The sequence below is a fragment of the Sebastes fasciatus genome, chromosome 14 (assembly GCF_043250625.1).
Source record: "Sebastes fasciatus isolate fSebFas1 chromosome 14, fSebFas1.pri, whole genome shotgun sequence".
Lineage (NCBI taxonomy): Eukaryota > Metazoa > Chordata > Actinopteri > Perciformes > Sebastidae > Sebastes > Sebastes fasciatus.
The window spans coordinates 3,458,047-3,476,380 of NC_133808.1; the positions used below are offsets into that span (position 1 = coordinate 3,458,047).

General features: G+C 40.0%; 1 protein-coding gene across 2 annotated transcripts in view; it reads left to right on the top strand.

The window, feature by feature from the left end:
• Positions 1–18,334, top strand: part of ube2f (ubiquitin-conjugating enzyme E2F (putative)) — a 73,777-nt gene that overhangs the window by 29,495 nt on the left and 25,948 nt on the right. For both annotated transcript variants that reach the window (XM_074658202.1, XM_074658203.1), the window contains exons 6-8: positions 5,245–5,315; positions 6,183–6,240; positions 15,915–15,947. In XM_074658202.1, the coding sequence (XP_074514303.1) occupies positions 5,245–5,315; positions 6,183–6,240; positions 15,915–15,947 (162 nt within the window). The remainder of the gene's footprint in view (positions 1–5,244; positions 5,316–6,182; positions 6,241–15,914; positions 15,948–18,334) is intronic.

Sequence of the window (18,334 nt, forward strand, 5' to 3'; positions counted from 1 at the left end):
AACAAACATTCAATCATGAAAGGTTAATTTATTCATAAAGATTATTACTCCTATATGACAGATATTGGGGAGGAGCAGTGTGTCTAGACGGCCAAAAGCGTTCCTCATCAGTATATTACCTGTAATAGAGTCACGTTAAATCCATAATGGGGTTAAATTGCACAACAACAGTTCAAGAGGAATTATACCTGTGTATGCTTCTAGTAATTTTTGAGAGTAATTATTACAGCAGGTGAGTCTTAAAGCAGCAGTAGGCAGTATATTTTTGGCATCATTGGGCAAAAAGTCCATAATAACTTTTCAGCATATTGTAATTCAAGTGTTCTGAGAGAAAACTAGACTTCTGCTCCTCCTCATGGCTCTAAACCGTGCACTACAAGATGATTCTGAAAACATTTGAGGAGAGAAATAGGGATTAATGTAACATAATATTGATTCATATTTGATCAGCGCTGCCTAGTTTGACCGTTTGGTCGGAGTACGTGAGTGATTGACAGCCGGCTCTCATAGACGGACCTCAGATCAGCTCTTACTGTTGGTTTTCCTCCGGTATGTGAAATCTTGCAGATTCCGTTAGGAGCACTGGAGGACACAGAGGGACCTGATTTTTTTTCAGGTTACCTGTTTCATGTACCACTGTCAGGATATAGCGGGCGGTATACCGGTTTCATCCTCGTCACCGGTGTCAAGTTCGGCCACGACATGGATTTTGCAATACCGTCATTTCCGTGATAAACACGCACACGTTTTGATTTTGGCACGCACGCACACATTTGGGTTTTAGCACACACACACAAGGGAGATACAACACCTGATGAACTACGTCACACCCACACAGGTTGTCTATGGTTCATACAGGCTACCGTCGTTCCGAACCTTTTGCTTTTCCTTTCGCTGCCCATGTTAATGGGTTAGAGCAGCCACGCAGTTGCGGGTGAGCAGCGCGGCTGCAACTGCTGAACTGCTGCGACTCGTACGTGTGCGGCGTCCACAAAGACGGCATTGCTGCTGCGGAGCTACCACTGTAAGCCCTCAACAGATCATTTTCACAAAAAAGTAGGCGACAAGCGGGAAATCTCTAGATCAGTCGCCTGCAGCCGAGCCGCGCTGCTCACGGTCCATGTGTCTTCTGTACAGTACGCTACGCTGTATATTTTCAAACTCTCCCTTCATGTGGGATGTAAAAGGTTATAGGTCAAGTCAAATCAAGTCAAGTGTATTTTATTTGAATAGCACAATATCACAAATCACAGATTTGCCTCGGGGGGCTTACAATCTGTACAGGATACGACGCCCGCTGTACTTTACAGTACGACCTTCTACTCTACTGTAAAGCCTTCGGTGTCTTCAAAGATGTAAATTCTTTTAAATGGAATGTAATTCCCAGTTTGGCTGTGGTGAAAAGAGGTGAAAAAAACTTTGAAATAATAAAACAGTAAATATGTGAAAAAACAGTGTTTTTCCAAATATTCGTTACCATTCGTTATCGTTATTACATTTACGGTATGTTGCAGGCTACTCCCCCCAAAACACATGTAGGCCTACGTATACCTCATTTTCAATCTTATTTGGAGCCAATAAACACAGACGTTTTTAATAAAAATATGTTTTTCTTTCTTAAGGTATGTTCCCTTACATTGCCAATAGATAAGAAAGAGGTAGAATCAGTATCCCATTTCATTTTGTAATACCGTGATATAATACCGTCACCGCAAACAACAAAAGAAATACAGTGATATACATTTTAGGTTAGCCCACGCATCAAATCAGTTGACAAAAGCAGTCTACAGCCTGGTTTGAAATATCCGCTGTAGCTCACATTACAACAGTCCATTCTTTGACTCTCTGAACAGCGTTTCATTGATTTTTTTTTCATGGACACAGGCTTAGGACGGTGGTGTTAATGGGTTTCCGCCCATCAAGTTAACCAAAAATGGCAATGGTTCCAAATTGAGGGAGCACTGCGGTAGAAAGTTTAGACTGATTTGGTCTGAGTAAGGGAGTTCATCTGAGATTGAAGGGCAAGGCAACAATTCCTTGAAGTTAATAGGAGCGTGTGGGAAGTCCTTAAGACCAGGGTGATGAACTCATGCTTTCTAGTCTGTGTGAGTATTACTGCAGGGTTTCAAAAAACTTGAATTGAAGGTTGAGTGTGAGCAATACTACACTGCAGTAAAGAGGCATTGGTGTATGGAGGCTATCTTTACAAAAACATTTTCTGACTTCATTATTATTTACATCCTCCTTTCTTTTCTCCATCACTGCCACAACTTCCCTTTGACCAAAGAGAATTGAACACTTTCAAAATTGCATGACATTAGTCATTTTACTACAGCCTGACACCAGGGATGTGACAGCGAGGACATTTTCTCACCGGTTAATAAACTTGTGACACCGGTGTTACCGATTACACCGGACATTTAACAAGAAATGTGGACGGTCAATATATGTAGAGTGCTTACTGTCATCTCTACCGTCGGATGGCTGTGTGTCTGGTACGGTTGTTAATAATTAACCGTTAACCGACATTAAGAACTTTAACTGATTACCGCTATCGGTTAAAACGGTTAAAATAAATATTAATAATTCATTAAAAAGCTGAGAAAAACTCAGAGAGCGGCTCGTCTCTTTAAGGAGAAAAGCTGGTCCACCTTAAGAGGCGCAGCCGCAGTAACAGATACAGGAAGTTGGCTCCGGTCTCTGGCTCGCTTGAGCGGAGTGAGTTGTAGCTTCGTGGCATTTATTCACCGACAAATAAAGTGTACACACACTGTCTGCTACACCTACGCTCACAGCTATAACGCCACCGACAAATCCACATTCCCCGCCGTCACACACATACGGTCTGTCGTACACTCGCAAAAGTTACGCCACAATGACAGAGCGGCGGTGAGCACGAAGCTACCAGCAGAGCTACAGATGTTAACGTAGCACAAAAACACACTCCATTTGTCGGACAATCGCTATCATTAATCTGGGCAGACAGAGTGTCATTACGCCGGGCAAATACACTGCTGACAACCTGCTAAACTAAATTAAATGTGCGGTGGAGACTTTACTGGGAACGTGGCTGCGTGTCCACGACACTACACACAGCACCGTGGGTGCTAGTAGCTCTCCTGATGGTGAACTGGGGACTCAGTTGTCTATTGTGCTCCATACACTGCAGCTGGCGCACCGCTGCATGCGAGGCACTAATCTTGTCGGTAACGGTTAATAATCGGTTAACAAGGGTCGGTTATTGGTTAAGAATTTTTTTCAAAATTTGCATCCCTGGCCTTTCCGCTAGAGCTTTAGCTGCGGGGCCGCAGGTTTCCACCTGTGACCGCTCCATCTTCCTCACGCGGATTACCTCATTAACGTTATGGTTCTCTGATAGCATCGGGTTTGAATCTGAAATATTGCCAAATAGGTGCTTTTGCTTTTTACTTCGACACCAAATCCTCCGCCATCTACCTGTCTGTCAACTCTCTCTTGTCCCGTGTGTGAAGTCTGACTCCTGCTACTCTGAGCTGAGACTCCATACGGAACAGACGCTTTCACTTTCAGTTTGTAGCGTCTGTCGTCCGACTATCTGTATTGACAACACGGCGCTGATACGCCAAAATGAACTAAATGGGTTTTATTTCTGTAAATAAAGCAAAACGACGGTGGGGGCGGTGGATAAGCAACGTAATTGGTGTGTGCCCGACCACCGTGTAACACCGGTAACACCAACTACCGCGGCAAGCCTTCCTGACACCCACCTTTCTCTTTCTTCTATTGTAGTTTGTGAGGCTAATCTTAAAGGTCCCATATTGTAAAAAAAATTATTTTCATGTCTTTTATATTATAAAGCAGGTTTAAGTGCTGTATAAATACTGTTAAACTATCAAAACACTCAATATCCGGAGAAATACACACAGCCCGTATTCAGAAATTGTGCGTTTGAAACAAGCCGTTTGGATTTCTGTCCATTTGTGATGTCACAAATAAACAATATTTAGTCCATTACATGGTTTTAAACGTAAACATTCAAAATGTGTCCCCGTTTATTTCCTGTTGCAGTGTATGTAAATAACATCAGCTGACAGGAAGTAAACATGGACCCAAACTGTTACCTCAGACAGAGGGTAAATACAGGTATATTCAGGCAGACAGTATGAGGAAAATAAAGTGTTTTTAGCATGTAAACATGTTCCAGTAGAAACACAAAATATAAGTATGAACCTGAAAATGAGCACGATAAGGGACCTTTAACAGATTATGACAGCAATCCTTGTAGTTGAACATACTGGATGTCTTCTCAGATTTGTAAAAAGTCAAACGGTATATTGTAACCTACATGTAATTGGCTTTAAAGGCAGGGTCGGTAATGCTGAGAAACTAACAAGAGAAAGCTAGATTTTAAGAACGATCCAACCGAAAAAACTCAGCCCAGTGTTGCCAACTCTTTTCCAATGAAAGTAGCTAGCAGCACTAGCTCAAAAAGTTGCAACACCTAGCGAGAATGGGATGTTTTCCTTCTCCAATCTGAACATTGTCTCACTAGACAAGGTAAAAGCCCCAAAACACAGTGGGACATGGAGCATATGCAGACACAGAAGGCACAGCTGCGTCCATGTTGACCATCAACAGCAAAAGACCCATCTGTGGACACTGGCCTGAGTTTTTAGGGCTGGCCTATATGACTGCTTCTGACTGAAGAATCTCATAAAAACATTTTAAACACATCACCGCAGAGGGAAATACTGTAGTTTGTTTACTGTATTTTGTAGTTAGTTTGTAGTTTGTAAAGTTTTTAAATGATTAATTTCATAGCCTTCTTCATTTCCTTGGTCATTTATGTAATTTGCGTGCGTGTCATTCCTGAACAAAAACAGGTTTAATTAAAAATCTTTGAATTGCATTAGCACATACCAATGAATTGGTTTTGAGAGTATTTTACACATTATCTTACAAAGGAAAGAAAAGATAACCTTGGAGAGCCATCGAGGATCTTACATCGGTCTGTTGATTTTTAACCTTTTTGCCATTTTGAGAAAGGCTGTTTTAACCTTGAAAGTACATAAGTATTTAAGTAGCTTGTAGCTTTGTTTGCAACAGAAACAAAAGCATGGAGTTATCTCCATTTATACCTTCTGCAAAGACTTGTATCATATGGTTCTCTGACTAGTGTATATTGGTTATTAAAAGTTAGTTTAAAAATGAATCATAATTAAAAACATGTGTCTCTTCCCTTTCTTGTTCCATGTTCATTTCCAGCCTCCTAAAGTGAGATGTCAGACCAGAATATGGCATCCTAACATCACAGAGAATGGAGAGATCTGTTTGAGGTAATGCTGCCTACACCTTCCTCTCAAATCTCAATTTTGTTTTCAACCTTGTTTCCTAAAAATTATGTTCCCATACAACAAAACTGCATTGTCAATTATGTTTCGAGGGAAACATATTTTCTCCTGGATTGCGTTTGTTTTTTCGACATATCACGAATACGTTTATAATCGTAATCCGCGGAAGTCCACGTAGGGAGGAGGTCGGGGTGGTGAGTCTGTCAAACAAACACAGGACTTTCACCCAGGAGACCGCTGTTTGTGTCCCCTTTGAACCAAAAATCAATATTCACTTATTTCAGTTTATGTCTGTAACTTCAATAATGTGGCAATTATTTTATGCCAAACCGTGATGTTTTACTAAACCTAACCAAGTAGTTTTGTTGCCTAAACATAACCAAGTAGCTTTGTTGCTTTTTTGTTTAGTTTTCATTTACAACATTAACCATGTGTTTAAAACTGCGACCGTAATCCAGGAGAAAATACATTTCCCTCGAAATGTAATCGAGAATGCCGTTTAGTTGTATGCGAATGCAATTTTTAAGGACACAGGTTTGTTTATTTTATGTTGCGTTATTGTTCTTCCTGCTAAGAAATTAATGGAAACAGTTATTAAAACAATATTCCCCTAAGCTAGACATCCCACATTCCCTGAAATTGAATGGGCAAACCCTGAAACGACGTAGCCAAGTCACATTCTCGAAAACATTACAATTTTGTTCGAGCTTTTACAAACAATGGTCTTGGAGTTTGTAACCGTTTGGCAACACCTTTGACATTGCGTCAGGGCAACAACGTGCAATGACAATCTGCCACAGAGTGCAAGTGTTATTAATGAATGTGCTTTTCTTTTCTTTTTTTTAATTTCAGTTTATTGCGGGAACACTCAATTGATGGCACAGGCTGGGCCCCCACTAGAACATTAAAGGTAAATAAATTGCATTTTTTTTAAGAGAATGTGCCTTTTACTCTCTTTATGTCTTTATCTTTAACTCTGATGTTAAGTGCAGCATGGATTCATCTGTATCCTTTAAGTTTTTGATGAGGGATTAACTGATGGGCCTGTACTTACTCTACATGTGATATAGCGATCTCTATTTCAATAATGTTTAGTTTTATAATGAGAGTAATATTTTTTTACAGCACCTACAACCATTCTGTAGCAAAATAGACCTTTATAATACTGTGTTATATAGTTTACAAATAGTCCACTCCAACATCACCTTTTATTGTTTTACTAAGTCTTTTTATTGTCTTCAAAATCAAACAACAAATTACAAACATATCATCGTGAACACATGCATATAATATAATAAACTTCGAAAAAAAAGTTTGGAAATTAGTGTTTGGTGGATTATTTCTCTGTTGTTACAATGCTAATTGGCATTGTATTTTACATCGTTGGAAAGCCTTTTTAATTACCTTCACAATGATGTCCAACTTGTAAGGATCATGCATTTGTGGGATGAGCAGCACAGCTGATTATGTGGATAGCGCCCAAGTGAAATTTGCCAAAATGCTCTGCCAATGGTAAACAGTGTATTCTCCTGCTATGCTGATTGTTGCACCGATGGAGTAAAAGCTTTTGGTGGGGGCAGTGTCATGGTGTGGGGGGGCATCTCCCTCACTGACAAAACAAGGCTTGTCATCATTGAAGGCCATCTCAATGCAGTGAGATATCGGGATGAGATTCTGCAGCCAGTGGCGATCCCATATCTCCACAATCTGGGACCTAACTTCATCCTCCAAGATGACAACGCTCGCCCCCACAGAGCCAGGGTTATCACAGACTACCTCCACAATGTGGTAGTAGAGAGAATGGAACAGCCTGCCAAGAGTCCAGACCTCAACCCAATTCAACATGTGGGATCAGGTTGGGTATGCTGTACGTGTTAGAGTGACCAACACAGAGGATGACCAGCATGAGGAGGAGGTGCCAGGCTGTTGTGGCTGCGTATGGATCTTCCACCCGCTACTGAGGCTCCTGATGGTGTATTAAATGAATGAAGTGGAAAATTGCCAATATGTCTTGTTTGTTCCGTGTTACTGATAGAGAGTTCAATCATCCAATCCACCAAACAACTAAAAACAAGAGTCAACACTAACAGGAGAATACACTCCTACATCGGCAGAAAATTTTGGCAAATTTTAATTGGGCGCTACCCACATAATCAGCTGTGCTGCTCATCCCACAAATGCATGATCCATACAAGTTGGACATTGTGAAGGTAATTAAAAAGGCTTTCCAACGATGTAAATACAATGACCATTAGCATTGTAACAACAGAGAAATAATCCACCAAACACAAGTTTCCAAACTTTTTTTCCAGAGTTTATATTGTAAAACTCTGCTCTCCATTCAATGGGTTATTTAAAACACAAAAGGCCTGAGTGTGACACTCCTTGACATGAGGCCTTTTTCTATATTCAACCACTTTTGTTTCACTTTCTTACACTGACAAAATGGGGGGTGCAAGCAATACTGCCGAGGGCTATTGAAAACACTGCAGAATCCTCTCAGGACACATTGATAAACCTTTTGCGGAGCCATGTTAGGTAAACTTCACAATGAAAGGCTTTTCAGCTGCATATAGAAGAGTTCATTGACTTCTTATCCTTTACCCTTCACTCAAATGAGCACTTCCTGCAAGCTATTTAGAAACAGTTTCTGAAGTTTAAAGCAAGGACGCCTCTGCCATCCCCTATTCAAGATTTGACTAAAATTCTGTTTGATGGCGACTACAATGTGGAACTGAATGTAGTTGTATGGTAAAGGCTCTGCCTTGCATGTTTAATTTTGACTTAAACATTCAGAACCAATCAACGCCAGTCTGTGCTTCTCTTCAGGGAGGCAAGGCTAGATCAACATTCCTCTCAATCACTGCTCAGGGATGCACTCTTAATTATGGAAATATGTAAATGTATGCACATTGGGTGCATTTGCCTTTAGAAGTGGAGGGACAAGAATTTTTTCAGAGGCATTTCTAGCTGGTCCTCTTACCTTGAGTACCAGATTGTGTAGAGGTCTAGAGGGTCGTCCAGTAAATCCTCTTGGTACCACTTGATTTTCCTGCCAACACTGCTGGTTAGTCAGGATTAGTCTCATCCTTAAGGGTTCTCTTCCTTTTTTTTCTTTTTAGGTTTTATAAATTTGTGTCAATCCAGGTTTTCCCTCTTCTTTTGCCTTATTTCTGGTGTTGTCTGCACACATTAGCATACTTTTCCTATTCCTTCTTGAACAGAATGGAGAAGATATTCTACTTAATTGAAAATTGTCAAGCTGGATAAAGTTAGTTTTATTGCAATGTCATCATGACAGGTTTAGTGTCTCCATATCACTGAACACATTATGTTACACTCTGCATGATGTCAATCACACGATACACCAAGAAGTAAGGGAGGATGTTGCCAGGAAAACATAGCTCGAATACAAAATTGTTTTGTCATATCTATTTCTTTTTCATACAAGGTAAAATCAGGCTCCAGTGTGATTGCATTCTGTCCGTGGTCAGATTCAACGTTCAGCTGGTCACAGTGGTTGCATTTGCAGACGCTTGAATGGTGCAACTGGAACCTTTTATGTCACGTTTTCAATTTTGTTCCCATACTACATTATCTGCATCTGGGTTCAAAAGGCTGAGGCGCTTAAAAATGCACTGAGCCATAATATTTAGCCACGAAAAAAAGAAAAAATCCTCCTCCACCCTAAAATTACATAAAAAATACAGCAATAGATACATCTCTAAAAAGTGAAATGGTTTGTTTGCATTAAACAGAATAGCCTGGTAGCTAATTCAATTTTAATTATTCAATACATATTTCACGTACCATGATGGGGTTAACGGGTTGCAACACAACATGTTAGTATATCACATTTCATCCTCCCCAACAAACTATTGTAAAGCAAGACTTAACGGTTTGATTTTACACGTCGTTAACGTTGCCATCATGATGAAAACAGTTTTATTGGATTTATAAGGCCTGATCACGGCAGGTTTTAAAAGCCAACATTTTTGCGGCAAAATTCAAGTCGTTCCACTAGAACAGCTTTGCCGAGTTTGAGTTAATCTATGCAAATGTTCCGCATTGAGTTCAACTTTGATGAACTTTGACAAGGGAGTTTGCGCCATTGATTAATAGCAAGCCGTCTTGACAGTGCTGACCTTTGAGGGGATTAGGGATGCACCGATGCCAGCCAGCTTGTGAGTTAACTGTAAGCTTGCCAGCTACAGTACAGCAGTTCACAAACTGCCCCTTTGAGTAGTCACTATACGTCACCAAGCTTCCGGCCCCATCTATTTGACATGAACGAGGGAACAAACAACTTTGTGGTTTGACCAACGCTTTAGATATACACTTTCAGCTATATTATGTTATGATGTGCTGGATTCAGAATTGTATCAGTATCTATCAAAACATTTTTTTGCCTTGGCTAAGTTATATCCTGGTCAGCATCCACAGTAAAAACTCAAGCAATCTGTGAAAGCACTTCAAATAAAAAACAAACAAACATACAAGCTCATGTCCACACGTTCTGTTATGGATAATGGTGAGATTGCTTCAAGCACTGCAGAACAGGCCAAGATCAACTTTCACAACAGGCATTCAGACATTCAAACAACAAGATACTAATGACAGCTAAGGATTGGTATGACTTAAAGAAATAACAAAAAATGAACAATGTGAAATAGAAAGTTCTATGCGGTGAGAATGTTTATGTGGTCGGCCGTTCTTTCCTGGAAAAATGATTTGCTTGTGCAAACAACCATTGGTTTTGCATCACAGCCAAAACACAATTGTGTGGTTTACTGTGAAAGGTAGGACTGTGACAAAAATGTAATGGAAGACAATAGAAAATAGAAGAAATGGAGAAACACATTATACAGTTAAGATGGGCCTTATTGACTTGAAAACCACACGTCTCGATATTGATTTCCACTATGAAGAAACTTCCAAAGACCTTTCCACTATTTTAAAACTACAGTAATAGCAAAATACTCTCTTCATGGTATTCACATTGCATTCTCTTACTTTTTAGTTCTACTGTACAGAAATAAGTACAATGAAAGAATGTCTTTCCTGACTTTTATACACCTTATGCAGCCAATGTGGTGGTGGGTGGCGAAAGACATACAGAAACCATCTAATCAGCTGTTCAATGTTTGTGACCAAGCTGTGATTATACCCCGCTTTTGTAGTGATATTTGGAGTGGGAGCAGACATGGTGTACATAAACAAGACGTACACGCACACAACCTTGTATTTCATTTACCTTCTCCTGATTACTTTCGTGGGTGACTGTACTGTGTGCGTACACGGTCTCAAATAATTCCTTTCATCACATACAGCTGTCCTTTTCTAGTATTTGCTCTCTCTTACTCTGATCCACTAGTGGAGCTACTCCAGTATGGTGGCCACCCAAATTAAGTGGGGATACATCATAGACTGTATATAAGAAGTGGACGTAGTTACCGTGACATCACCCATTGGTTCGCCATCTTGGTTTTTGGTTGTCGCCATCTTGGCTTTTTGCAACCAGAAGTGACGCTCGAGGGCGGAGCTAAGTGCAACCGAACGCTGATTAAGACATTTTTAGTCAACCAAAAATGTTATAATTAACTTTCATGAACTGAAAACACACTATTAAAGGGATAAAGTTGTAAGACAAAAACACGAAAACTCCAAAACCAGACAATATTGACTTGTCAATCACAAGGTAGCCACGCCCTAAAGCATCCCCTGCTTTATGGTCTATTTGACTCTAAATGGGACCATAATGTAGTAAATGAATGCTGTATTGAAGAAGACTTGAAACTAGCGATTGATACCATAAAACCCCATGTTTACAATGTTTACTGAGGTAATAAATCAAGTGAGTAGTAGACTCATTTTCTCATAGACTTCTATACAACCAGACTTCTTTTTGCAACTAGAGGAGTCGCCCGCAGGAATGCGAAAGAATGCAAGTTTAAGCAGGGCCAGTGCTAGCCATTTGGTTGCCCTAGGCTCAATTGCTTTGTGGTCGTCCCCCCCCCCCCCCCCCCCCAAAAAAAAAAAAAAAACTATAAAAATAAATAAATAAATAAAAGAAAATATATATTTGTTTAAATATTTGTATTTGTAGGAAAAAAGAACTGTTCAATTAGTCACACACAACGCTTTGTCAACACAGGGAACGTCAGGAGCGTGTGGCTGCTGCCTCACTGTACGGCTGCTGCCTCGCTGTACGGCTGCGTGTTTCACGCGTTGGGTGTTCACACCAGCTGTGTTTCTGCTGCTGCTGCTCTCAGCCCGTTCTTTCTACATAGAGTTTGCCTTTCATATTGACCATTTCATTTCATTATAAATGTCATTTATATTTATTTTAGACAGAGAAAGGATATGATATGATATGTGTATTCATTTGTAAATAATAGTAATAATCCACCATTAAAACCCTGTACTATATTCATTCATGGAGCTCTGCAAGTCACTGCATGTACTACAACACTGCCCTGCACATATTTCAGAATAAAAGCCTCATGTTAACAAATGAAAGAATTCTGTACACAGAAAAAACTCTTGAGGGCTTTTATTTTGAAATGAAAGCAGGAAGTGTTGATTTAGAAATAAATCTTTACTTTTTGTCCGTAACATTTTCTACAGATGTCTAGACATTGACACTGTAGTAATGTTGCTGGTATGATGTCAATATACAGTCAAAAGATCTCCTTCACTGTCTGTTGTTGCTGTGAACCGCGGGCTCGCGTCAAAAGTAGGCGAGACCTCGAATCTCTAGAAGAGACGCAGCTGAGACGCAGCCGAGACACGCGTGAGACGGGCAGTTCGGCTGCTCGAACCTGTTGACATGAACGTCGAAATAAAAACCAACAGGTAACGCAGCCGCCACGCGCTGCTAAAGCGGGCGGTCTGGACAAGCCAGCTCGGGTTTGTCAGGTGCAACGGAACAAACCACAGGATGATGGAGGAGGGGGGCACCATAATTAATTTTATTATTTCGAGCAAATATGTATATCTTTGTATTGCCTATAATGGTCTAATGATGCCAATTGTAATTGTGCACTTGTGCTTCATCTTAAATTGAAACAATTCATCATTAAGATTATTATGATGTTGATCATAATTGTGGTGCCCTACGCACAGCGTGTGAAAGCTACTTTAAGCTACTTCCGCAATGGCTTCACTTTTCAGAACCAGAGGTTGACCACTGGGATACGTAAAGAAATCCAAATATTCTCATGTAAATTTAACAGTCATTGGTGTCAAAATAAAACTTAAAATGTTTGTCATGATTATAAATAATATTTGTCAAACAATACGTGCTCTGAAATACACACAAATGGTTTGTCTTTTTTAACATACGCCAGTCTCAGTTGTGTGTATTGTCGTTGTTTTGAATACTTCTCCTCTTCGGCCTTGATTCGAAGAAGTCACTGCAAGGACAGCAGCACTGCATACAGAGTGCGTGCTTATCTTTCAGTGTGTTTGTGTTCATTATAGCAATATTAACCAGTGAGCGCATAGTTAGGCTTAAGAAACACACTCTCTGGCATTATAGCTTTTAATGGAATTGGCATGATCTGAAGCTGTTGTATCTGCTCATTGTAAAGGTGGAGAAAGAGAAAGTGGAGACATCGTAACCTCCTTTGTTGCAATTGTTCTGGTGCAACAAAGCAGTTCTGCACCTTGAGCAGATGGATTGTCATGGAATGACGCCTGCAACTAGATGCAGCCATCTAGCTGCGTGTTAGTGACACATGTGAATATATTAACATCTAACTTCTAACTAATAATCTAAAATAACCCAAACTGATCCATAACTAATACAGAGATAAAAGATGCACTTTTTTTGCAGCTTCATCTGTCTGGGAATCTGACTAGTGATGGCTAATGACAGTGAAAGAACGCTGACATACCGTGGAACGATCATCGTGATACTTGCCGACCCTCCCGATTTTCCCCGGGAGACTCTCGTTTTTCATCGCCCTCCTCCGGTTTCCTCCTGGGGTCACAGTTCTCCCATATTTCTCCAGATTTATTGCAAATTTTCACTTTGTTTTCCTTTTCGATATCTCAACCCGTTTCTGGCACTGCACAGCGTGTATAAGCCCTACTGTTTCCATCCAGACAACAGTAGAGCTATGTCAAATGTTGTTTCCTTTCCTGAGAATTAAAAGTGAAATCAAAGTAAGCTAATTAACATAAAAATGCTGTTGCAGTGCACTTATTATTTTGCTGTTTTCATTCTTTAAAAGTCACCAGAATGCAGGAAGCAAAGTCTCTGAGGGTCTCATTTTGGTTTTGAATTCCTCTTTTTGAGGTCTCAAGGTTGGCAAGTGAATTCATCATTCAGCGACTATCTTTTGTTTAGCAATTAGTAGGGATGCACCGATTCTGATACTGTGCTCATGTACTCGTAATCGTAATCGTACTCGCAAAACGGCTCTGTTAAAACGGCACCGATACCACTTTACGGTGGTGTGCCCGACCCCACTGGGCCGGGATCCCACCTCAGCCGGCGCGCGCCGGCTCTCACTTTCATTTGCTTGCACCCTCTGACTCGCGCGTGTGTTAGACTCCTTGGTACGTGTTTCAAGACGGGTCGGGTGGGTTGCCAACAGTGCCGCAGACCCCTGGCGCCTTTGACGTGGGCCGAGCCCCGACCTGGCGGCACGACGTGGTTGACAGTCGCACCGGGAGCAGGGGGCCGTCCCCGGCGGGGAGAGAGGGTGCAGCGAGCCCTTTGTCCACGGTGCGGCGAGGTCCGGGCGGGGAGTGCTGTAAAGCTGCACCGCCTCGTATGCGGGACTCCCCAGCCTGCCGTGTGTCGCTCACACCCTCCAGCTGGCTGTTAACAAGGGTTTTTTGGCACAGAACTACTCGTAGTTCGTACTTCGTAGAAGTACTCGTATCGGTACTAGGTATCGGCGAGTACCCAAATGTAAGTACGTCTGAAAAAAGGTGGTATCGGTGCAGCCTTAGCCATTGGGAGATCACCTCTGAGACCTTTTGATGTTGCTCCTAGGTGTGTTGGTTTCGTTATCATGCTTTTTCGTGGCCATCCATTTCCTTCCCCGGCCTGTTGTTGTTCCTCTTCCAAGTTTAAATGCAGTTTATCGTTGTTTACTTAAATGTGGATATGGTCATATGAGGGCGGTAGGGCTTGGGTTCATGTGTCAACACGCGAGTGTCCCTGTGAGTGCACAAAAGTATGCGAGAAAAAGTAAGTGCAAAAGCTGTGAGTCAGAAAGGATTGTGTTAGTTTTGAGTGGGTGATGATGTCCCTCTTCACTGGTCACCACTCTTTTCCACTTCAGCCCACATACACAACAATGTGTCACATAAAATACCTTTGCGATAATGGCTCATATGGTAAATTCAACACAACATGCATTTGCAAGGCATTGAGTGCAAAAATACAGTCATGTCAAACTCACCATTTTGTTGCTTTGAGTTTTGCTTTTTTTGAACCCCTTACCATTTTGCCCTCTTTTTTAGAGTGGTAGGGGGTGGGGGACAGGGGATTTTTAGGGGTAGATAAAAAGTCAACAGGAGATGTCACATAGAAGTGTTGTACATCATCTGAAAACTGGGAACCTGAAGATTAATTTGAGATGTAGCTCAGCACTGTGTGTCAAATTGTTCTAGTCATTAATCAGAAATAGATTTGAATGAATAACACAGATTTGGTGCTAAATTTAACTATTTTTTACCATTTGAGAATTGATTAAAAATTATCAATAATCCCTCCAAAATACAACATTAAGTCTCAGACTCAGGCTACAATAATAAAAGCGGTAACTTCCTTCTACCTCCACATAGACTCAAATGAGGCAAATATATTGATTCTGGCATTAAAAAATAAATTTCAAAATCGTAAAACAAAAAATCCCGATACATAGGTGAATCAATTTTTTCCCCATCCCTTTATTGTATAACTGCACAATCCAAAAAACAAAGATGTGTAGTGACTAAGAAGTTCTTTGTCAATGCTATGTAGCCTTGTTATGATTTGTTTTAGAACGATCTTTCTTTTAGTCATGATAATATAAGATAAATTGCCAAGTCCATCCACTCTGACTCCATGCTTATTGAGGCCCCAGACACAATTCCCTGTTGTCCCATATTTGGCAAGAGCCTTTAGCATCTTCCTCATTATCCCGCTAAATTAGCTTCAGCTGAATTAATGCGAGTGAATTTATTCACCCCTTTCATACTATATTTGTTGGGGGTATTCCAAGTTTATTCACAAAATTGGGGTTAGTCCTGATCCAGGAGTTGTTTTAGAATTTATCATATCCTCAATGTACAGCCAATTAAAATAAATGCTGCATCATCAGCAGATACTAAATATTAGCGGAGTCAAAGATTGGGATTGTGGCAAGAAAACATTATTGGGACATCACTAATGTATATGTAAATACTGTATAGTATAGTACATATTTTTGACATGTACTCACTAGTCTACTTTAACTTTAGGTCTAATTGTACTGCCCCCCCCCCCCACCTGTGACGAGTGTATGTTTTAATTTATATTTAAACTATGATACAGTTTGACTATTTGATCATTAATGTTTTTTCATTTGTTTTTGTTTTTTCCAGGACGTTGTCTGGGGATTGAACTCCTTGTTTACTGTAAGTTTTGCTTGTTTTAACTCTATTAATTAACATGGCTTTGTTATTAGAAACTAAACCACCTAAAAATACATTTTGATTAGACATCACAGTGACCAGGCAAATGGCCACTACATACATAAAAAGCAGTTTGTGCAGATTTTAGAAAAATTTATGGTGTTTGTACACATAGTTTTCCCTAAAAATTGGTAGTTAAAAACGGAAAGCTATGACCAGAGACCTCTCTCCTTTTAACAGACATGATTGAACTGAATCACAGTTCTTAAAGGTCCCATATTGTAAAAAGTGAGATTTTCATTTCTTTTATATTATAAAGTAGGTTTAAGTGATTTATAAATACTGTGAAAGTATCAAAACACTCAATCCATGAAGAAATACACACAGCCCGTATTGAGAAATTTCGCGTTTGAAACAAGCCGTTAGGATTTCTGTGCATTTGTGATGTCACAAATCTACAATATTTAGACCATTTCACAGTTTTAAACGTAAACATTCTAAATGTGTCCCAGTTTATTTCCTGTTGCAGTGTATGTGAATGACATCAGCTGACATGATGTAAACATGGACCCGAGCTGTTGCCTTGCAACGTAATCCTGTTGAAATGCGCTAAAACGGAGCGTTTCAGACAGAGCATGAATACAGGTATATTCAGAACGACAGTATGAGAAAAATTTGTTTTTTGAACATTAACGCATGTAAACATGTTCTACTAGAAACCCAAAATACAAACATGAACCTGAAAATGAGCATGATATGGGACCTTTAAATGAAGAGTACATCATTGGTTTACCCTCCGAGCAAATAAATCCACACCATTGAAGTTGTTTTTAAGTTACGTACTGTATGTAGGGTTACAACAGTGACTCAGATCGGATGAACCAAGGCTATTGTTTATCTTTCTTTACAGCTGTGATAAGATCATCATTTCTGACATGGGAGAAATGATCTTTCTCAGTATGAAAAACATTTGAGATGATAGGGAAATCCAAACCAGAACATTTGACCTAGCTGGTTCTGGATGTCCCCTAGAACAAAGTCTTGTAAGGAAACTCAAGAGTTGGACAGTAATTAAAGGTGAACTATGCCCATTTTCAGAATTCATACATGTTATTCCCTATGGTCTTAGACAGTCCAAAAATATAAGTAAACGTGAACAACTCTCCCAAATCCAAAAACTAGAGTGCTAAAACTCAAACTTGTGATTAAAGTGTGGAACTGCTCCATCCACAATGAATGGGGAAAGATGTTATAGATGACACGGAGAGCAACAGGGAGGATGTTCTGAGTATATTGCTGCCTTCAAATGGGGTCGTGTTTACCGTGCTTACCAGAAGAGTCCTTAAGAACGCCCCCATCTTGTGGTATTAACAACCTCGTTAGTGGAGCTTTTCTGAAAGCTCAGAGTACACGAGTTGTGACGTGTTTGCTGACGTTGTCAGAAATGGCAGAGGCCTTGGAAGTTAATTTTTCGGCGCGTAATAAGTTAATGTATTGTAATTTTAGTCGTATAGAGTTTGTCTTCGTAATTTTACAACATGTCCGAAGAAAATGTTGATATTTTCAATGGCCTCATAATTGTCATTATACCTTTGCATTTCCTGCATTACGTTACCCGTTTCCTACATAGCTTGCTCACTCGTTAGCCTCTGTGGCTCCTAGACGCTGAGAGTAACGTTAATATCGTCGTTGCTTAGCAGCGGTGTTTCAGTAACGCCTTGAACTTCAAGCATATTGTGTACACGACTTCCCATGTCGTAACCACTAGCTCACAAGTTCCATTTGAAGGCAGTATATGGGAACATTTTCTGTTTCACGACTGAGAACGTTACAATAGAAAAAAGCTCATTTTGGTATAAAAAAGAAAACAAACATTCTGTGGGTCCATAAAATCAGTCTCCTGTTCATCGTCTACGTAGCAGCTCCAGACTGACATCACAAGTTTGAGACTTACTTCGCTGGTTTCTGGCTTTCACAAATGTTGACTGAATTTGCCTAGGTCCTGGAAATAACATATTGGAATTCTTAATTAAAGTGTTGTTCCCCTTTAATTACATATCAGGTCTTCAGGTAACTAATCAGATTTTGAGACCTGTTAGGAGAAAAAATGTGGATTATGTTTAATCGTTCAGAAGAATATTAATATATAAGGAGGCTAAAAAGGATTAGATTCTGTTAATATTAGGGCTGTCAATCGATTAAAATATTCATTCGCAATTAATTACATGATTTTCCATGATTAATCACTATTAATTGCAAATTAATCACACATTTTTAATCTGTTCAAAATGTACCTTAAAGGGAGATTTGTCAAGTATTTAACACTCTTATCAACATGGGAGTGGGCATATATGCCGCTTTATGCAAATATATGTATATTTTCATTATTG